At 39.7% G+C, this 23,251-nt stretch overlaps 1 protein-coding gene across 1 annotated transcript; it reads right to left on the reverse strand.

Annotated features, from left to right (window-relative positions):
• Window positions 1-20,893: 20,893 nt before the first annotated feature.
• LOC148012649 (arginine decarboxylase-like) lies at window positions 20,894-21,520 on the reverse strand. The gene is made up of 2 exons (XM_087669182.1): window positions 21,228-21,520; window positions 20,894-21,083 (listed from the first exon to the last, which is right to left on the reverse strand). The coding sequence occupies exons 1-2, from the start codon at window positions 21,518-21,520 to the stop codon at window positions 20,894-20,896; spliced, it is 483 nt and encodes a 160-aa protein (XP_087525308.1).
• Between the last annotated feature and the right edge of the window lie 1,731 nt (window positions 21,521-23,251).

Consider the following 23,251-nt stretch of genomic DNA (forward strand, 5'->3'; position numbering starts at 1 on the left):
CAGGTGGAATGCCTGAAAAAGGATGATAAGCATCTATCAGAACAGGCATTCATGGAAGCAACCACCACAGGGTGTTGGCGGGAGGCAAATGTAATTTTGCCAAGATTTTCGAGAGGGCCATCATCAACCAAATGGTAGTAATAAAGGAGGAAAACCAGAAGCTGTATACTTGTGTCCAATCTGGCAAGCATTGTATGAATCAGCAACAATAGGGACACAAGTCAGCACCAGTGGCAAGAGAAAGGAGCGAGAGCCAGCTGAGGTGCCAAAAATAGGCAAAGAAAAGAAAAAGGTAGAAGAATAGTAGCTTGGAGTTGGATCTTTTCGTTGGAGGTGCTCTTGTTGACATGTATGCTAGATGTAAGAGCCTAGAGAACGGATAGGTTTTCCTGCATAATGTGAACTCGCTTTATTAATCTTCTATCTTGGAATTTCTCAAGAACCTCTGTGGTTGCGACTTTGCTTTCAAAACCCTTCGACATCTTTGGTGAACCCGACGTGGAAGCGTCGCAGAAATTTCAGGATGGGAGATACTTCAGCATCCATTTCAGCTTCTTCTACGATTCCAGCTGCGTCCTCTACTTTAGTTCCATCAATGACTGCTGCGTCAAGTACTTTAACAGATGATCTAAAGCAGATTTTGCAGAATATGTCCATGTATATGCAGCTTCAAAATCAGCAGACACAATTGTATATGCAGCAGCAGCAGCAATTACATCAACAACAATTGTCTCAGCAAAGGCAACTATATTCGGAGCAAGAGAATGCAATCAGCGCGACTAAGGCGATTGAAGCAGTTGAGAATGAGAAGAAGCTATTTGATGGCCATAATGTTTCAGCATATTTAAAGAAATATGAGATCAAAATGGGGTTTTTTGGAGTTCCAGCCGGACTTATGAGTAAGTATTTCCTTCGTTTTGTCACACCCACCTTGAGGGAAAAAGTGACTGATCTTTTTATTCAAAATTCGCATTGGCAAGATTTTAAGAAAGTCCTGAAAGAAGAGTATTTCCTTGAGGACTTTGGGATGGCTACACGGGGGTCATTTCGAGAGTGGGTCTACATGCGAAACAATGGTCTAGCTGCTTCAGAGTTGATTCGAGAATTTGAAGAGAGGTATAGTCAGCTTGATGCCATTGAACAAAGAGCATTGGATGTTGAAAAAGTTGAGCTTTTCTTACAAGCTGCAGATCCTGCTCTTCAGGAAGAATTGGGAGAGCTTCTTGAGGATCGCATGAAGCCTATGGGACTTAAAACAGATTGGCAAGATGCCCAGGATGCAGTCTCGACTTTGACCAAGAGAAGGATATGGAAGACCCGCCTACAAAATGGTTCTATGACACTGACACCGTCTTCTGCTCCTATGCCTGCTTCTATCCCTGTTATTTCTTCTCCTCCTCAGCCAGTTTCTTGGCCTATGCCAGTGCCTACTGTTTCAACTCCTCCTATTCCTCCTGTTCCGCGACCGATGCCGGCTCCTTCTGCTCCAAAACCATCCACTCCGTCGGTGCCTACCTCTCTTGATGACATAATCAAAGGCAAAACAGATTTGACACTGGAGTCAATTAAAGCAGAATTGGTGGGAAAATTGAAAGAGCAGTTTGCTTTGACTGCGTCTACTATTTCTTCTAGTGCTCCTACTACACCTAGGAGTGCTCCTAGTGCACCTAGGAGAGATCGAGGATGTATTTGGTGTGATAGTACGGACCATCAGCATTGCAGGGATTGTGAATCTTTTCAGGATGCAAGGAGGAAGAATTTGGTATTTTGGGGACAAGACGGTAAGATTTGGTTGACTAAAATAGGAGCTCCGCTTGCTACCAACTTTGGGAAAGGCGGAATGAAAAAGTTAGTGGATGACATGGCTGCGCGTACTTCTTATGTGACAGCTAGAGGAGATGCTTTTGCATATGGAGTCCAGATTGAGAAAGGATCAGAGAATCAGTCAGCATTATGGACTTATGCTATGGAGACTGCAAACAAGGGAAAAATTTAGCAAATTGTTTTGACTAGTGCAGGCTCTAGCATCAGATCTGAGACAGGTTGGGATTTGCCTGTTGACAGGTACTCTATTTATGCCTACTTGGCTAAGTCTCAGGGAGCAGATGTACTTGTTGAGGAGAAGTGTAAGAGGGATGAAGAAAATCCAAGTGCAGCTAAAAAGACTAGAGGGGGTGAGTTTGTTACTCCACCTACTGCAGGACCGTCTTTGAGACCAGGGCCAGAACGACAGATGGAAGATGCTCAAAAGAGAGAAAAGAGGCAAGAGCCTAGAGAGAGAAAGCAGCCATGGTTTAGATTGATGTCTGATATTGAGACATCTACAGACATGAAGAAAATCTTTAATGACAAGATACTTGGCAGTGAGGTGACTTTCACTATTTCTGAGGTTTTGGGCATCTCGAAAAGAGAGTTTCAAGATCAGTTTCAAGAGGTCCTGAAGAGGAAAAGACACGCATTGCCTATTACTGATACACAGGGAGTTTTGATTGGGGAGTTGGATGAGGATGAAGATGTGGTTTTGGTTGAGAATGCTTATGTTTTTCCACAGATAGAGAAGAGGGTTCAGCCTATGCATTATGCTGAAACTGATGAGCGTGTCTTAATACCGCGTAGTCACTTTTCGCGGGGTCATTGGGCTAAGGCAACTACATAGACGATGGTAAAAATTGGAGAGAAACAGGTGCCCTATGTTGCTTTGGTGGATCATGGTTCAGAGATTAATCTCATAGTTCATGGAGTTTATGAGAGTAATAGATGGCCTATGGATGTAGAGCATGGGTGGCGTATGAGAGCTGCCAACACTGTAGGTGATTTGTACGCTGCTTGTCCTAGTGTCAGGGTTTCTATTCGAGATGTAGAGGAGGATTTTCATTTCTTTGTGCAGGATTCATGCTCTTATCCCATAATTCTTGGATAGTCATTCATCACAGAGATGCGCATGGAAACAAAGGTAATGGATGATGGATCTGCTTATGCACGGATTCGCAACAAATATGGTATGAGAGCAGTTCAGTTTATGACTGTGTGTGTGAACCATGTTAGAAACAGGGATACTCTTAGAGATGGACCTTTGCCCACTGTGAGGGATTCGGGTTTTCATTAGGTACCGCCGTTTCGCGAGACGACGGTGGTATAGAGCAGAGGAGATTGGAGTTCTCGCCTCCTGGCAGTAATGTTTTCTCCTCCCGTTTTGTTGGGATTTCAACAAACAGTTCAATGAGTTATCAAAAGACTTCTAAGTTGCCTAGAGCTGCCAGGCAGTACATATGCAGGAAGGAGAAAATTTTGAAAAATGCAAGAATTTTAGAGGATGATGAGCATATAGATGGGATGTATGACAGTATGATTTGTGCAGATACGATGATAGAGATGGAAAATATGCTGAAAACTAATATGCAGAGTTGTCACAGTAATGTATTAGTGCAATCCCTAGACATGTTTCATGAAATTGCAGATTTTGTGTCACAGATAAAGTCAAAGGCTGAGGTGACTCAGCAAAAAGTGTTGAGTGCTGAAGAAATTCAGCAAACAGAGTTTTCGGCTGATCATGATCAGCTTACAGAGACACAGAGGGCTGAAAACTTTCAGCCAACAGAGTTTACTGCTGAAATATTTCAGCATCCAGAGTTTAGGGCTATTCCTATGCAGTCCATAGAGCAGAGGGTTGAGGATATTCAGCCCCACCAGAGTGTAGAATTGCTGATTTACAGCAAGATTTGAGTAATGCAGAGGATCATAATGAAGCCAGGGTTGACACGAAATACAAGACTGTGGATAAGAAGGTGGGTTCTATAGGCAAGATTACACAGTATTGTTTTAGCACTTCAAAGGTACGGAGATTCATTGGAGTATGTGTGTTTTATATGATTTGGATACCCCATTTTGCACACATAGCAGATTGTTTATATCAGCTGTTTCAAAAGGGGCAGAAATTATTTTGGGATGAGTGTCACACTAGAGCCATGCGAAAATTGAGGAAGTTGCTGCAAATTCTTTGGAAGATGGTGAAAAGATGGTTTGGGCCGTACATAGTCAGACATGTCTTTGATAATGCAACATATGAGTTGACAGAATTGGATGGGACAGTGCTTAGAGTGCATATAGCTCGAAAAAGAATCAAGATTTTCAAGAAAAGAGATGATGAGGATTATGCATTGGAAGAATTTGCAAGAGAAGAGCAACGAGAAGAAACTCCAATGGAAGAGATAGATGATATGACAAATAATCTTGTTGATATACCGGAAATGCACAATGAAGAGATTGATCTGTTTGTGGATCTTGATGATAACGATCATGAGTAGTTGGCCCATCCGGAGGATGCGCAAGATTAGAGGGGGTGGATGTCGTATTGCTGCGCATCCAAGGTGTGAAATCCACCAAAAAGTTATGTGTGTGACATTTGTTACTTTGTACATACTTACTCCTTGTGTTTGCATTTTTGTTCTGCGTGGGTAGTAAAGTGAAGAAGGGCAGACTAATGGGTCAGATGTGAAGAGGATGCGGTCTGAGGAGATTTTGAGTGCTGCTTTGCAGAAAGGTTTAAAATCTGCCTGTGTGATCTCAGCTGTGACAAAGAATACAGATGCAGGCGGTAGCAGCAAGACAATCTTACCCTTATTGGTGGCAAAGGTGTTATGGAAGGTGCTTCACCAACAGATTGTGAAAATGTGGAACAGATGTAAGATGCCAAGTGATGAATGCAGGACTTGCTGAACAGAGTGGTGGAGGATCTGTGAGCAAGGATTGTAACTGCTCAAAGCCAAATAACAATTATGCAAGTCCAGTATCTCATGGGGAGACAGAATATTCAATCCCTGCCAGTGGGAATACAATGCAATTTCTTGAACCTGTCCTCGATCTGCCACTAAACCTTCAAGAGAGCTCTACACAAACTAATACAGGAAGGGATAAAGAAGAGTTGTCCTCTCACATAAGTACATTGCTGGACAATGCGGACGAAAAACCGTCAGCAGAAGCAAAGAACGTTGGCAAATTAGAGACATATATTTCTTCTGTTTCTGAGGATAAGGAGAGCAGTGATGACTGTGAGAAATTCCTTGGTGAGATGAAAAATCAGGAAGGATGGTGGATGTTGTCAAATTCAGTTGACAATAGTGCATTATATCAGAGCCATGCTCAAGGATCAATGTTTTATGCTAAATGTCCAAATTTAAGGGTTCCTGTGTTTGCTGCAATAGCTATGGTGCCCGAAAGCACTTCAAGAGTCTTTGCACTCTGTGATGTCTAAAATGGCTAAAATATGTATCTATTGCTTTTCAGAGAAGGGGCCGCTTTTCTGGTAGAAGAAAGAGGCCGCTTTTTGGAGCGCAGTAAATCTGGCCTGGAGAAGAAAAAGCATGGGCATGATAATACTGGTTACGGATCGTGTTGTGAATCAGAGGCAGACAGAGTCGTGGGAGGTTTTTTTTTTATTTGGAGGGAGCTAGTGGAGTGGCCTTGAGTATGTATAATACTAATGATTCAAATCGCAGTTTGGCAGAAGCTTCCATGGCCGTGGCATTAGAGACGAAGTCGCCTCTTAGAGCTACTAATACTGTGATCAAGGGACCAGAGAAATTGAAGCTTGTGTTTGTTCCATCTAAGGGAGGCAATGTTTGACAGGGCAGCAGAAAATGTGGTATCTTGCAAAAGGAATTGGAATGTGAGGCATACCCGAGAGTAAGGAAAATCAAACGTAACCGAGAAGGAGGCTGAATTCAGCACAGGTCCTCTTTCAGTGTTGACAGCAAGCGTGACAAACAATACACAGGAGTTAATTAATTGCTGGAACAATAAGAAGCAGCTTGGCAGGGTTAAGGCTTTTGATCCGCATTGCAACATGGATGGACTACTCTTTATTGTGCTGCATTCAAGGGTTATACAATTGCTATTTGCAATCTCCTTCAAGAAGGTGCTGACATATTAAGCAAAGGTGTTGCAGGCTATACCTCTCTTCACTGTGCAGTGGTAGCAGGTCAGACAGACATTGTCAAGATCCTGCTCAATCATGGAGCCCATAGAATACCCACCATGGCACTGGCAGATTAGAACAGACTAATGAAATTCGTAGCCCAGGTGGAATGCCTGAAAAAGGATGATAAGCATCTATCAGAATAGGCATTCATGGAAGCAACCACCACAGGGTGTTGGCGGGAGGCAAATGTAATTTTTCCAAGATTTTCGAGAGGGCCATCATCAACCAAATGGTAGTAATAAAGGAGGAAAACCAAAAGTTGTATACCTGTGCCCAATCTGGAAAGCATTGTATGAATCAGCAACAATAGGGACACAAGTCAGCACCAGTGGCAAGAGAAAGGAGCCAGAGCCAGCTGACGTGCCAAAAATAGGTAAAGAAAAGAAAAAGGTAGAAGCCCAACCCAAACAAAATCCACTCAAAGGAGTAAAGGAACAAAGGCAAAGGGGCTAGAGAACCTGGCCATTCAGATAGGTAAAGAAAAGACTAAGGATCATGTAACCCCAAAATGACAGAAGGTTGCAAAACTCACATAGTTGAACACAAAAGAAATGAGCCATGTCAATAAATTGGCTCTGAGTAATGTAAAGGCCATCAATAGTAAAGAATGAAGTACCAATGTCTGGAAATGCTATCACGAAACACTACCAAGAAGGACAACTCTCTTATGCATTGCAATCTGCGGACTGCATGGTCCAGCAAGGGCATAATGTTTCTTCTAGTATTGCATTTTTCCTTATACAGGGTTGTATAGAAAAGAAAGATCTGCTTATAGTTTTTTGGAAGCACTTTATATATTTTGGCATATTCAACAACAAAATGTCTTCACATAGACTGCAATTATTTCAGCTCATGTGCAGTTTGGAGAGAGGAGTAAGCTATGCGATTGTATTGGCAGATGTATGATTCTTGTATGAAAGAAAACAAATATCTGTTTGTGACTATCCTTAAATTATGCTCCATCATAGCAGCATGATCCCATGGGATGTTTATTGATAATCATATTCTTGATAGTAGCTTCGAGTTGGATCTTTTCGTTGGAGGTGCTCTTGTTGACATGTATGCTAGATGTAAGAGCCTAGAGAACGCACAGGTTTTCCTGCATAACGTGAACTCGCTTGATTAATCTTCTATCTTGGAATTTCTCAAGAACCTCTGTGGTTGCGACTTTGCTTTCAAAACCCTTAGACAATGGTAGTCTAAAAGAAAAATCTTACAAGAAAAATCTTACCTTGCTGGTTTTTCAAGCCCTGCCTATAGGACAATGTTTATAGCACTATCAAAAACCTTTGGTCATGGATAGAATGTTATGAGTCTATAAAATGCTCCATATATTGAGTTTAGAAATTGGCATTGGAATAAATATCCACTTCACATTATTCCCATCGTACCACTACTTGTCAGTCTAACATGAAATTATTAACTTTGTTTTTTGGTAAGTTTGCATTACATCATAATCTTCTATGACATGATATGGACCTAAATATTATATGTACATTTAATGCCAAGGTTTTTATTTGATTCAAAGTTGGATCTTCCCTTTCTACCCTTCTAAATTAAAGGGCGAAAATCCTTTGGTGGTTAAACTTTATAGTCCCCTCCTCCCATTTGTAATTTCATGGGCTTTGTGCTACTTATAGGATATCCAGTTAACAAAGTTTTAAGTGATAATGATGTTGATCTACTACCTAGATTGAAATTGAATATATTTATGCAAATTGATATAGATATCCACATAAAAATCTTCCTATAACTAGTTTGAATAAACAAGTAGAATGAAAAATATTTGGTATGCATTTCATGTTTAAATTGGCAATTGTACTAATTTGAAAGTTTGCAACAACCTCATACACATTTTTTAGACATGATTAACCGCATCTACGCTAATACAATATCCTATTCTCTTGAATTTCTCTAGACATAAAATGATTTTTATTACTATTGTGAAAAGTACATCTTCTCTAAATACATCATATACAAGTAACGGTCTAATGAGTATCAATGCCCTTTTGGTGTTTCTTTTGAAGATCCTTATAGGTTGCTATGAGAACAACCAATGGTTGTTAAAATTAGACCAGACTTCAGTGTCCCTACTATGGTAGTTGGCTCCTACTTTGACAAAGTATGCTTACATAATGGAGACAAGTTCAAGGATAGTGATAATGAAGATAGAAATGAGTTTTTTTTAATTTGGAGCTTTGACATTGATATGTTAATGTGAAGTTTGTATGGAGATGCTCTAGATCTTTAATCTCCCCATGGTTAGGGATATAAAGCATCTTCATATAGGTATGTCACTCTTATCTATCCATGCCAAAGGTGTAGAGTCCTCCCTCCTCTTCTTCCTATCCTTGTTTCTTATTTATCAATATCCATTACCTATTGTGCCTTTTTTCCTATTAATTATCATAATTTGTGGTTATCATAAATCCCTTATCATCATTCTATCCTCCAAGTTCATTTCAAGAGTCAAAATTAGGGTAAGTGTTTTGGATACTAAACATCTTCTCCTACTTTTTTTCAAAATGATGGGCCTTGCTTATTATTTCAAAAATGAGGCCTAAGTTTGTGAGCATTAGTGACACAATATTGTAGCTCCTATCCTTTACAAGGGTAACAATCATGGTTTATTTCTTTGCTAACGAAAGGAGTTTTAAGTGCATGCCATATGTGAAAAGTTAATACACTAAGATGTGAAAGGAAGGAGTGAAATCTTCTCAACAAGCAAAACGTTTTTGTGAACTAGAAAATCCATACCCCCATTGATTTGAGAACATGCAATATAATATTTATTCCAAATCTCTTAATCATGTATGATACCAAATATGAGGGATATGATAGAGAAGAATACTTACGGGTACCACTAGACTTCTCATGATGGCACTTGCCAAAGGGGGAGAACTACTACTCCTCGTGATGTCTTTGTTGTCTACTGTTTGCTATCTAATGAGGGGGGAGAGAGAGAGAGAGAGGATACAGAATCAACCAAAAATAAAACAAAAGGTGAAACATTTGCTCAAGGCAAATTTTTTAACCAAAAGTGTCACTTATATGACAAACATTCACAAGCATTGCTTAACCATCGATTTTCAATTTTTGTACATCCTAAATTGTGTCATATAAGCATGATACTTTTTGCATGGCTTACACTATGTTTGTTTTTAATTATTATCTCTTACCTATAATATGTGTTGCATATGTGATGCTTGCCAAATTTACAATCCCTAGAAAAAGTTACTTATTTCTAGTAGTGTATGGGTATTTTTATCATATGAATTTTTTTTTACACTAATGCTTAAATATGTTTATTATTTATCTACACTTTACACTAAGGCCTAAGAAAAAGACAAATATTTTGTAAGGTTAGACTTACTGGTTAAGTGTTAGAAAATTATTAGACAAAAACATATCATTTGTATAAGGATAACAAAATCCAGAATGATGCTTTTAATGATTTTTTAGAACAAAAACTGAGATATATAAACACATAAATTCATACATGAGGGAGATATACACTCATATATGGAGGGCGATCACATCTATTCTCTTTTCATGCACTCTTGTCTCTATTTTTCTCTCTTGTGCAACTTTTGTTCTCCTGGCTTTTAGCTAATGTTTAGTTATGGTATAGTCAAGACTATGACCAATTGTTCCATTGTGTACTTTTTGCCTCAATCTTGTACGAGTGATTTGTTACATTGTGTGCTTCTCATCTCAGCTAGGAAAAATTTAATTAACAAATATTTACTTTGTGTCACAATCTTGTATGAATTAATTGCTCCATCATGTACTTTATGTCTCAATCATGTACACTCACTTACACAAATGTGAAAAGGATTGTAATTATGTATTCATGGAAGCATGAGCATAGCTACCATGTGAGTAGTTGATAAATGCTCCCTTTCACCTGTACTATCACTAGTAATGTATCTTTCAGTGAAATATCTATGAGGTTGGTACTTGCGAACACTAGTCTTATCATCAATCATGAATGGATGATTGAGAAAATGTGATGTAGAGCACACACTCCTTTACTTAAGAATTTAAATAATCATGCATTTTCTACAAACAATGAAAATATCTTCTGAAAATGCATCTATTATAAGGTAGCAACATTCTTCAAAGTATCAATTCACAAGCTTGAATGCCAACTCCTTTAAAAAGAATGTAACAAGAACACTTGTAACACATGTCGACCACAAGGGAAAGCTCAAAACTTTAGCATCAAACAATTTCACTCCAAATGATGTACTGAATAGATGTGTTAGTGAATGCATTTTACAACATACTAATCCAACATCGAGAGACTCTCGAGAGTGCATTAGACCCTAGATGTAAGAAAATAGAGAAAAACACTTTTGAGAAGTTAAAATTTTGTAAGGAGAATGGAAAAACAATTTAGAGTGAGAAAAAGAAATGTTGTCCTCATTTTGAGCCTCACAATCAGCAACCTGTTTGTAAATAGCAAGAGCTTCCACAACTGCTTTATTTCTCTTGGGAACCATAGAAATATTATTTGAAAGTTGGCTTTTACAAGAGTGTGTGAATAAGCCTTTAGATCCAAGTTTGTTGTTGATCAAGGGTAGATCATGACTATAACAACCTCCACAAATTTTTTGGGTGCTTAGACCTTTTGATAACCTCTAGGAACTATAGGCAAAAATGAGGGCTTAGAATAAGAGGCTAGGAAGGGAGGGATAATGTGAACATACTTTAAGAGAGAAGAGGCATGAGCGGCTTGTTTAAATATTAAAGTGCACATTAAACAAGAAGAGTGATTTGTATAAATTTTTGGGGAACAGAGAGGGAAGAAGGAGCATATCATGCTCATCATATTTTTGCTTGTTGCTCTTTGGAAAGCATTCATTTTTTAGTTTTAGCGTAGCATGGTTTGCTATTTTCCCCCTTTTTGTTGCATTATTTTTTAAATATTGGCCTTATTAATGTCATCTTCCTAGAATATTTGCACTCTTTTAACTCCTTTATTTTTCAAAAAAATGCTTGACATATTTATCCCTCCCCCTAGTCTGCAAACATTTATGTGTAGTAGTTGCTTTCATAAAACAATGCAACATTTATGAGCCAATCAAAAGTCAGATCCAACACTCCATCCCTGAGTTCTTCAAACTCAAAAATTAGAAATATACATGGTATATCATTCTCAAATATCTCCTCAGAGAACACACAAAAGTCATCCACAATTGTCTTTTTAAAATCCTCAAAATTTTCAAATCCAAAGTTCTCAAAACAACTTACACTATCAATACAAAAGATCTCATCATCCCCAACAATCCCCCTCCCATCCTCCCAAGAGGAAAATATAACAAATCTAGGATTTTGAAATGAGGTTATAACCTTTCTATGTTTCCATAATCCATTCCATCCGAAAATATTGCAAAAATCTTAGAGAAAACTAGAAAAACATCTTCTAGCACCACAAAACATCCAAACACATCATTATTCACAACAAACTAAAACTCATCAAAATAAGGAATCTCTCTAAGACACTCACCCAAACACCAAGACTTCATCTCTTTTAAAAAAAGGACTCCAACTCTTCAATTCCATAAACACAATTGTCAACTTTTTTTCATTTCATTCTCACAATCAATGTGAGACAAATCTTCACAAGAAACTTCAACAAAATCAGGCAACTCATTTGAGTCATTGTTCTAATCCAAACACCCAATTGTCCAATTCTCTTCAACTACAACCTCACTATTCATTTCAAACTCTTTACCTTGAGTGTTAGATCTCTTTTCCCTCAAATTTTAAATCCTTTCCATAGCCTTACTCAAATTTTCTCTCACATCCTCATCAATGTCACTCTCCTCCTCAAAAACCCAATCAGAATCATCACAATCATCATCACAAACACTAAGAGAACTCAAAGAAACCACAAGACTATTAGATTAAGTTTTCTCTTCATCAATGTTGCCTAAATTAACCAAACAATCATCCACACAACTATCAAGAAGCATGAGGTTAGGTCTACTCAAAACATCAGAAACAAAAGCCTCTCCAAGGCTACTCAAACCATCAACAACCATCTCACAAGACTCATTAAATTCACAAACAGCACCAACAACATCCAAATCACAACATGAGTCAAAACCTCATTAGGCAACAATTTTGAACCCTTAACTTCATCAATCAATCTTACAAATTTGAAGGCCTCCCCTCATGATCTTCTAACAAACTTGAGAAATCCTCCTTAATTCTCTCTTCTTCTCCTTCAAGATTAACTAACTCAACTACAATAGATGAAACTTCCCAATTAGAATCACTCTCTTAACTCTCATCCTCAGTATCATCTTCCTCCTCAAAGCTATCACTCTCTTCATCATGTTCTTCTTCACTATCATCCTTATTCACCAATTCCTTCCTTGACGACATGTCAAATTTCTTTGCTACTACTCTACAATCATAAATTGTTATGATTCCTTTCCCCCAATCTTGAATTGCTCTTGCTTTCCTAAGCCAAGGTCTACCCAGTATAAGAGGGAAAGCTCCCAACCCTGCTCGCATAACATGAAAATCAAATTTCATAGACACGCCATAAACCTTCACTTCCAAATTTGGAATGATACCTAAGAACTTGACTCTAGCATGATTAGTAAGCCTGATTCAAAACTTAGACCCTTTGATAATTCAAAGTCCAAACTGCTCTGTACAAGCCTAAGTAATCACACTGATTTGTGCTCCTCCATTAATATATGCTTTACCTATGTTTTGGTTCTTATGCCAAGCATCAACAATAGGAAAAATATCAAGCAACTCTTCAACTCTCAAAACTCTCATTGTCCCTTTCTTTTTATCCTTATACTTTGGATTTACTAATTTCTTCCATTGTCCTCTCATCTTAGGGCACAACTCCATCAAATGAGCAAAAGATATTTTAGCTTTCTTACCCATCATATCCCTTTTAAGGTCGTAGTTACTTTCTCCTTCCCCCAATGGAATACCAATAGTATAGCATGATAGTGTTTTCTAGACACTCGCAACTTATTTTATTCTCTCTTCTCTCCTTTCTTTTTTTTCTTCCTCTTTCCTCACCAGCCTTACTAGTTTTAGGTTCATCTCTCTCAGTATCTCTTGTTCTTTTAATTGAAGTCATTACATCAACACTTTTATTTTCTTGATTTTGATTTTCTAGAAGAATAAAATTAATGGCATTTTTTTGTTTCTCCTCTTTATTCAACCTAGGAGCTTGTGAAGTAGAATCTCTTTTTATTTCTATCCCAAAATCATTATGCATATCCCCCATTGCTCTAGGTGGATAAGGATAATGTGTGCTCATATGATCTAACTCTCCACAAGAGAAACATCGTTCATCTATCTTTGAAATTATCCTCTCCCATTTCCTCTTCCACTTCCTAGATTTTCCTAATTCTCCAATTCCTCTTCCCCAAGATCTTCCTCTCAAAGCTCCTAATCTCATATTTTGCAGTTGACTTGACAATTCATCCTCAACCTTCAATGCTAACTGAACATTTTGTCTCATTAAAATTTGAAAGTTTTGTCCATCCCCTTGCCAATTTGGTCTCTATTTTCAACATTAGTGTTAGGGGTAAAGGCACGTCTGCCTAGCCACTCGTGTATTACTACACTCACAGTACCCGCCACTGCACACTGCAGGTGGCGAGCACTTGTCCAGAGTCACTTATTCTTTATTCTTTCAATGGCAGTTTGAATAAAGGAAGTCCCGGCCACACATTGTGGTTGTTGGAGTTCCCACTTTTGAGTCTCTCTCTCTCTCTTGGCTCTTGTTCTCCATCGGCCATAGCTCTCAAAGCCAAGCTTCTTCCTCCTACGTTCCACTTCCCTTTCAACTGGTATCACAGCAAAGGCATTGGAGCTTTTCCGGCATTCTCTTCAACCCGGATTTGAAGAGCTTCAACCCAAGCTTCAATGGCAGCCATGGCACCTTCATTTGCAAGTATGTTTTGATCTCTCACCTTCTCCCCGAGCTTCCAGACCTTCATTGGCTTCTTCCCAAGCTGCATTAGAGCCCCCTCGACTTTTCCAAGTGCCCCAAGGACTATTGAAGACCCCCCGGCTCCCAAGAACAGTCATCGCAAATTTTGGCACATTTTTAGGGGGTTGGGCTCACCTGCTCATGGCATTTCCCTGCTCTTCCTCTTGACTTCCCGACACTCTTGGCAACCTTCTCGGACTCCTCTTCACTAGTGCTTGCCTCCTGATGATCGATTGGAGTGCTTCCCCCTTCAGCCCTTGCTGTATACACCATCCCAGGATTGTCAAAACAAGGCAGTACTTGACATTTATTGTTTGATGCTTCTTGGCATTGCCCGTTTGATGCCTATTGATGCCCGATGATGCCCGGATGTTATGGGACGCTATGTCTATACTTTGGGACTGATTTGGAGCAGATTTGAGCACTGTTTGAGCTTCATTTAACAGTGAATTGCTTGTTGTAATACAGTGGGTTGAAGCTAATTTACTTGGTGTATGCATTGGTTCATGGATACGGGGTGCTTACTAGAGGTTTGAATGATCATACTGATGTATTTAGAGGTTTTCAAATGCTTCTTCTTGGTTCTAGAATGCTTTTGAGCTTGGAATAGGCTTTGTCTTGGTTATCGTCACTGGCATTTAGCTGCAGTTGGCATGCTTTGGACCGGTTTATACCTATTGTCACTACTTGACACTTAGGCTTCTTGCATTTATGCTTTGGTCAGATATGGATGCCACTTGGTTTGCCCATGCTTGACAGTTACTTGGGGCTTCATCTTCAAATGTATTTGAGCATTTTGGATCTACTTGGCATTAAATTTGGTTGTCAGTTACATGCTCTTTAAATGCTTTTCGGCTTATGCTTTACGGATCTGAGATAGCTTGGAATTCATGCTTCGGATGTACCCTTTTGGGATTTGGCATGTCTGATGCTATGTATTTGATGTATCAGAGCGTTGCTTGCTCTCTTTGCATCTGACTTTACTTCTAGTGGGAGCCTCTTGGTATATTTGGATGTACACAAAGTCTTGTTTACACTTGAGCTTGAGCTTGTGGGACAGTTATATGCATTTGCTCTCTTGAGAGCTTTATGTTTGCAGTTAGTCTATAGTGGGCTGACTTGCTACGCCTATTGGGGTAGGCACCTATCTTTGTCACAGGTTTGTCAGTTTTGTATGCATCTTGGATAGTTATGTATTGAGCTTCTTGCTCTATCAGTTGTGCTTGTGCTTAGTCTCTTCTCTTACCTCGAGACCCATTACATGCATGACTTCTAGACCTCTGAGATGTCTCTTGCCTGACACGTGATTGGTTTGCCATTTCTTGGTACCTTCTTGCCCTTGGATACTCATGTTGGATGTATCTTGCTACCTCGCAGTTGCAGTGACATATGTATCAGTGATTGCTTCATTTTGGGACAGTTTTACATACTGCTATCATTTATTACAACAAGCTAAAATATACAGATTTTGAGCACTTCTATGAGGGTAATGCTTACTATTTGATGTTGTCTTGGTCATTTTTGGTGGATGAGTGCTTCTCTTTGTGAAATCTACCCTTTCAGTCAATTTTAGTAGTGGTTTTAGTGCATTTTCTACTAGTTACAACAACCTTCAATTTTACCTTTTTGCTTTGATTTGGGACGGTATGGCTGGTCATCTGAAAGATATAGCTCTCTTTAACATTGCAATTTGGATGGTACCAAGTCCCAAATATGGCAAGTTTTGGTGCAGAAATTGCAAATTAAACCCTTGCATTTCAAGGGTGTTAAACCTGAGGATATGGATGATGATGTTTTGATGGAAGTTAATGAGCTATGCAAGTCTACCATTATTTTGTCACTCTCAAAAGAGGTCCAACATAATGTTGTTGAATATGAGAATCAGAGTGCATGGGATTTATGGAAGAAGATTCAGGAGCTCTATGTGCAGCAGAGTCCTGCATCATAGATGTATTGGCTGAAGCAGTTAATGGACCTTCGCATGAAGGAGGGGACCTTCCTTTCATCTCATTTCACTTAGTTTCATGCTATCATGAAGAGTCTGTTATCACAGGGTATTGAGTTCAAAGAAAACTTGCACTCGTTGTTTTTGCTTGGCACCTTGCCTGAATCATGGGATGTCTTCCGTACTGCCATATGCAAGAATAAGCTTGATGGGCTGAAAATCAAAGATGTTGAGAGTGCTTTATTGACTGAGGAAATCAACAAGAGCAGCAATGATGCTTCTTGCTCTTCACATGCATTGACCATTAGAGGTGGCAGACATGGTAGGCATGATAATGATCATAAGGGCAAGGACTTTCAGAAGTCCAGGTCCAAGTCACGTAGTCGCAGTAAGTCCCGTGGATGGAAGTATGATCTTACCTCTCATTATTATGGGAAAGCAGGACATATTAGGCTATAGTGCCATAAAATGCGTGATGATAAGCGCAAGGAGAAGGGAAAAGAAGAAGTGCATGAAAAGTCTTCTGAGCGCAGTATTGTACCTGCAAAGTCTAGTGTGAAGATAAAAGAGGCTAATGTCATGCAAGCCACTAATTCAGATGATGATTACATACATGGAGCTTCTTCATGCGATGCCTTACAAACTTCTGAGATACATTCTATGTATGGGCAGTGCTAGCTTTTGGATTTGGGTGCGTCATTTCATGTGGCACCCTGTAGAGATTGGTTTCATACCTATCGTACCATGTCTGGTTCTGTGCGTCTTGGTGATGACAAGTCTCGTGACATTGTGGGCATTGGAGATGTTAGGCTACAGTTTCCTTCTGGCAGTTCTTTTATTTTGCATGATGTACGCCATGTACCTGCGTTAACTTGCAGCCTTATATCAACTAGATAGCTTGATGATGCAAGGTATTTTGTGTCTTTTGGAGACTCTACATGGAAGATTACTCGTGGCAGGCTTGTGCTTGCAAGATGTGCCAAGTCTGGTAGCTTCTATCCCTTACTTGTATCTAGAGCTACCTTAGATCATGCTTTATCTGTGGCTTCTATTCCCCATGTATCCCTTTGGCATGCTCGTTTGGGGCATATGCCTCTTAAAGGAATGAAAATGCTTCTTGCTTTACAGTATCTTCCACCTTTTGACTCTTTGTATTTTGATTCTTGTGATAATTGTTTGTATGGTAGGCAAACTAGAAATACGCATAAAAAGTCTGGTAAGAAACGCATGGGTGAGCCCTTGGCTCTTGTGCACTCAGATTTATGTGGGCCTATGCCGTGTCAATCACTTGGTGGGGCAAAGTACTTTGTTACTTTCATAGATGATTACTCACGTAAGGTTTGAGCTTATCCCATAAAGAGAAAATCTGATGTCTTAGACACATTTCCGTGTTGGCTTGCATTGACAGAGGACCAATCTAGGAAAAGGCTAAAATGCCTAAGGTCAGATAATGGGGGTGAGTACGTACCACATGCTTTTGAACAGTTTTGTGATGAGCAGGGTATTAAGCATTAGTTGATCGCTCCTTACACCCCTCCCCAAAATGGTATTAGTGAATGCATGAATAGGACCATTCAAGAAAGGATCCGTAGCATGCTTAGCCAGGCTGGCTTACCGCAACACTTTTGGGTTGAGGTAGTTACTACTGCAATGCATCTCATTAATAGGTCACCTAGCAATAGCATTGACTTTCAGGTTGCAGAGGAGGTATGGGCAAGCAAGCCCTCCTTTTATGATAATTTGCGTGTCTTTGGATGTGAGGCATTCTGCCATGTGCCCAAGGACAAATGCAATAAGGAGGATCCTAAACGTGTCAAATGCATTTTCATTGGCTATGGAGATGCAGGAGAGATGGGTTACCGTCTGTGGGATCCACAGGTGCGGAAAGTGATCCACAGCCATGATGTCATCTTTCATGAGGACAAAATGCATATGCAGCCTGAGAAAGTGGTTGAGGTAAGTAGAGTTATCTTTTAGGAGGAGCCACCTGCTCCCATTCAGTCTCCTCCACGACCAGCTAGATAGCGTACAGCATCACCTGATGCTCATGGCCCAGATGCTAAACATGTTGATGTTAGAGAGGATTTCGATCAGGCAACAGTGCCTGGGTTGAGGCGTTCTACTAGAGATAGATGACCTCTTGACCGTTTTGCGCCCTCTATGGATTATGTACTGGTTACAAATGCAGGAGAGCCTCTCACTTATGATGAGGCTATATATAGGGGTAATTGTCACTCTTGGGAGGATGACATGCTTTTAGCAAGGATAGCTCATGAGGAGCTAGATGCTCTTAAGGCTCAGCTCAAGAAGAGCTTTGAGATGAAATATCTAGGACATGCCTCTCATATACTTGGTATGCGCATTACACGCGATAGATGTCTGGGACTATTCTATCTATCACAGAGGGAGTACATTCATAAAGTCCTTGAGCACTTCCGCATGCAGGATGTTAAGCCTATTGGATGTCCATTACCTTCTCATGTGAAGGTTTCATAGGCCGATTGTCCGCAGATAGATGAGCAGAGGGCTCAGATGGCCAAGATTCCCCATGCATCCGCTGTGGGAAGTCTTATGTATGCCATGATAGCCACCGGTCCAGATATCGCTTTTGTAGTTGGGGTTTTGGTACGTTATATGGCTATACCTAGCAAGAAACATTGGGATGCTGTGAAGGGTATCATGAGGTACCTGAAGGGCACAGTATATATGTGTATTTGTTATGACTGCTAGGATATAGGAGTCGTGGGATACACTGACTGTGATTATGCAAGACATGCAGATAGTAGGAAGTCCACTTCTGGCTATGTGTTCACTTATGCTGGAGGGGCTATCTCTTTGATGTCCATGGCGCAAAAGTGTACGGCCCTTTCTACTATAGAGGCCAAGTATATTGCAACCATAGAGGCTCGCAAGGAGGCTATCTTGTTAGGCCGTTTGATTGCTAACCTTGGTATGACAGATGCTATGTCTATACTACATTCGGATTCTATGAGTATCATTTAGTTGGCCAAGAATCCTGGCCAAGAATCCGATCTTCCATGCGAAGATGAAACATATTGAGGTAAGGTATCACTTCATTTGTGAAGTCATTGAGGACCGGTCTGTTAACCTTGTCAAGATTCTGACTGAGCAAAATCTTGCAGACTTGCTCAAGAAGAGCCTCACTACCGAGTGCTTTGCCTTCCTTAGGAGATTGATGGGCATTGGATGAGATGATGTCTTTTTCCCTCATCTTGTTGTACATGTGTACATGTTGTACTGTCTTTTTATTTTTTCTCTCTCACTAGGGTAGATTCGCCTTTAAGTGGGAGGTTGTTGGAGGTAAAGGCGCCTCCGCCTAGCCGCCTGTGCATTACTACACTGACAATACCCGCCACTGCACACTATAGGTGGCGGGTACCCATCACAATCACTTATTCTTTATTCTTTTAGTGAGAGTTTGAATAAAGGAAGGCCCGGCCACACATTGTGGTTATTGGAGTTCTCACTTTTGAGCCTCTCTCTGTCTTGGCTCTTGCTCTCCATCCGCCATAGCTCTCACCGCCAAGCTTCTTCCTCCTAGGTTCCACTTCCCTTTCAATTAGGTATTCTAAATTATTCTCTTTTTTTAAAAAAAAAATCTCTCTTTTTCTATGGTAGTTAATATGGCTTCCTCAAAAGTACTTGGTTTCTTAATTTCCAACTTTTCCTCACCTCTCCCTATAAATTTTTAACAAAATGTTAAATTTTCAACATTTCAGGTGCTCTCTCACTTGAGCCTAAAGATGCATTCCAACAACCCCAAAGTCTGGTGTACTCCAGGGCAAAGAATTCTATGGTCTAGCCTTCGTTTTTCTGACAAATTCTTATTTTTCTCCAAAGGTTATGGGAAGTTTCAGTTTCCTTAAAACGATCAAGAAACGCTTGCTTGGTTGCTTCATATTCCATATGAATAGGAGGATTTCTCATTCTAAACATTTTTTCATAATCTTTGAACCAATTTTGACCTTCATCAAAGAATTGAAATTTTAAAATTTGGGGTTTCAGGGTTGGGTCACTTATTCGTTGGATAATACATCCAAGATCCAATTTTTGGAGGAATCGCTGAGGATCCTCTCCCTTCTTTCCATAAAATTAAAGAAAAGGATTGGCCATTGAAAAACAATCTCAAACAAGAAATCAATACACAAATCACACAAAGTCAACTTTTTTGACACTCCTCATAAGCTATGGGGGCACCAAAAAAGAGATGTTACGTGAGTGGTGATCGAGAGCAAACCTTACTCACAACCCGATAAGGAGACGTTAATGAGTGCCAATTAGGGTCATTGACTTTGTTGTTGATCAACGCCAACATGGAAAATTTTAAAGTTACCACACAAGTCACACACAAAACCAAATGACACACTATGCCTCTTGTAGCTCAAAAATATCAAAAATACAATTTAACTAGAGCATCACGCACCTTGCGTAATGTTTGAAAACTCACACTTCGAAATAAAAAACAATTGTATTGCATTCTAGTACCTTGAAAAAAACCTTGATACAACTCTTGGCCAAGTTCTTGATCACTGCGGACATCACATCAAGACTCCACACTTACATGTGCAACCCTCCACTCTCCTCACACAAATGACCAATTGAATGCAAGGTGAAGCACCCTTAGTACCTCTCACACCTTCCTTTATATAGTTTTCTCAATACATGAGTTTGGTTTTTTTTTAAGAAAGCTTATGCTTTCGACATGTTTGGCTTTCCATTGAAAAGCTGTAGTCACATTTTTAAAGTCTAACGCTTGTAAGAACGCTTTAGGACTTTACTCGTTCAAAAGTCAAAAGCTTTAAAATCTTAAGCTAAAGCTTAAGCATGATTTTAACCACCCTGCGTTTCAGACTATGCTGCCATCTTAGCCGTCGAATAATGTCGCCATTCTCTGCATCTTAAGGGAATCATCGACTCTTCTGCCCCCATCGAAAATTGCCACCATCACAACCCGAGCCATTTCTCCTCCCTGTTACTTCATTGGCCTGTGTCTCTTTCCTTTCTCGCCAAAGAAACCATTGCCTTCATCATGTCTTGATCGCCCTAAGCCGCTTCTCACTTTCGCTAAATCTTCAATTCCAACCACACCTTTCTCACCTCCACTTTCTTCTCTGTCTCGAGATCTATCCCTGCTTCTATGCCTTCTTCTCAAATCTGCTGAGCTACAATGTCGACCTCAGAGCATCTCTTACACATCCAGAGGACCATCCGGCTCTCATCCTTCACTACAGTGCTCTAACAATCGGGAAGATGCACATCCTCTTGGAGTCTCCTAAAATCTCACAGAGAATCGTCGTCCTCCTCACAACGGTTCACCACCTCCCAAATCAACACCCCCAAACATCACAAGCAACGCCTCCTTGATTGTAGAAATAGAGGGTATTTGAGAGCCGATATGGAAGTGAAGGAGCTGCAAACAGTCCAGGATCCTAATTGAAACTTTAACAATCTCATTCACTGTCAACCCAAATTTCCCTTCGTCACCTGATGTTGCACCCCAATGGCTGCTATATCTTGAGTTTAATTTTGCTCTTACACCAATAATAGGCCTCACTCCCAAAGCTTGACTAGCTTTGATTAGCAGGTTCAGCTCTCTCATCTCTTCAAAGACATTGATTGCATTAATTCTAAGATTCCTTGCTAGGAGAACACTTTCAACATACACCCGATCCTTGTATCCATTGCATATTAGCAATGCATCTCTGCTTTGCATCAATTTGCCAAAAGCAATTAAAAGCTTGGGCTTGGATCTTGCTTCTAGCCCAAATCGAAAGGGCTGTCCAAGAGGTCAAAATGTCTTTCAAAAGAAATCGATCATGGTTGCACTTATTGGGAAACATGCCTTGGAAGCATTTCTCATAATTATACTTTGCCCTTGCAACATCAAAGAAATGCTGAAGTTGCTGAAGAATGTCAAGAAACCGTATTACCATAGATAGTTGGACATTCCTCCTTTTTAGTGCTTCCACTAGTTCTACTAGATCAAGTTCATCTAGCCCTTGAAAAATAATAGTAACATCAAAGTTTTGCTTGTGACCTCAAATAATTGCTAATGTAGCATTAGCCACATTGCAAAACTCATGTCCAAGAACCATTAACAACCTCCACAAGCACACCTTCTCCACTTGCATAAACAATAGTTTTTGCCATTCCATTTACAAGATACTTGATTAAGTATCTTGTGTATTCAAACCAAACTAGAATTTCATCCCTCCCTCGCATGCTTCATAAACTCCAATATGATGTACACATCCTTGGAGTCTTCAAAACAGATATTCTCTTCATATGAACCTGCTTCTTCATGCAATGTGTCCTGGAAAGAATATGCTTTTTGAAAATGAGCTCCATGCTCAGACATACGTGATTTGAGAAAATATGCATCAAATCCATGCCATGCAACCAATGACGCGATGCTTCCATATGAAAGAAAATGAATACACTGAAGAAAATAGTGCCTAGCCTATCTACATGTGCCTGTGTGTCATGCAAAACATAATTCCTTGATTATTTAAGATCCTTATCCTCTCCTCTTAACACTTATCAAGAGAAGATATGGTACTCCACTCTACCCACCTAAAATCTGTTTGTCACTCAAGAGAAATGATGATCCTCAAGATGTTGACTAGGAAAACAACCCATCTCACAAGTGGCGGCAACCTTCACGACCCTCAAACTCACCCAAGCACCTTTCCCATCCAACTAGAGGTTCCTAACTTTGTGATTTATACCCCAAATATCATGAGTGCAAGAAACTGTGCATGTTCAATGAAAGGTCCTCTCTCAAGTGGGCATGCATCTAAGATTTACTACATATATATGTAGTAGGCTTCATGCCATGCTAGTGCTCAACAATGGTGCAAAATGTACATCAACCCAACCCATGGTATGGAAATATTTGAAAAAAACAGGAGACTACCTTTTGAATGCAATGTATCAAACAAGTGCAACATAAAGTGCTGATGAACCCATAATCCCTGTGTTATGCAAAAATTTGGCAAGAAAACATACATGTTCTATAATATTTAGCAACTACCAACAATCTCGAACTCTTAGTTGTCCCAAAAAATACCAAATCTCAACCAAGGCTATCAAGTTTTCACACTCAAAATTCAAAAAAAAAAGACAAAAACAAATCCTAAGCTAGACAAACATAGAAAATCCAACTATGAAATGTCAAAACAAACAGTCACGCAAACAACTAGGCTAACAAAAATTAAACCTCTCTAGGGGCTTTTAGTTTTCAAAAAAATGCTTGACAAAGTCATCTAAGTTTTACCTCCTCACTTTATAGTACTTCATGGGAAGCATGCCTAAAATTGTTATTCTAGTA

This window comes from Lygodium microphyllum, chromosome 27 (assembly GCF_053477565.2).
Source record: "Lygodium microphyllum isolate KBCC chromosome 27, Lygodium_microphyllum_v1.1.10, whole genome shotgun sequence".
Lineage (NCBI taxonomy): Eukaryota > Viridiplantae > Streptophyta > Polypodiopsida > Schizaeales > Lygodiaceae > Lygodium > Lygodium microphyllum.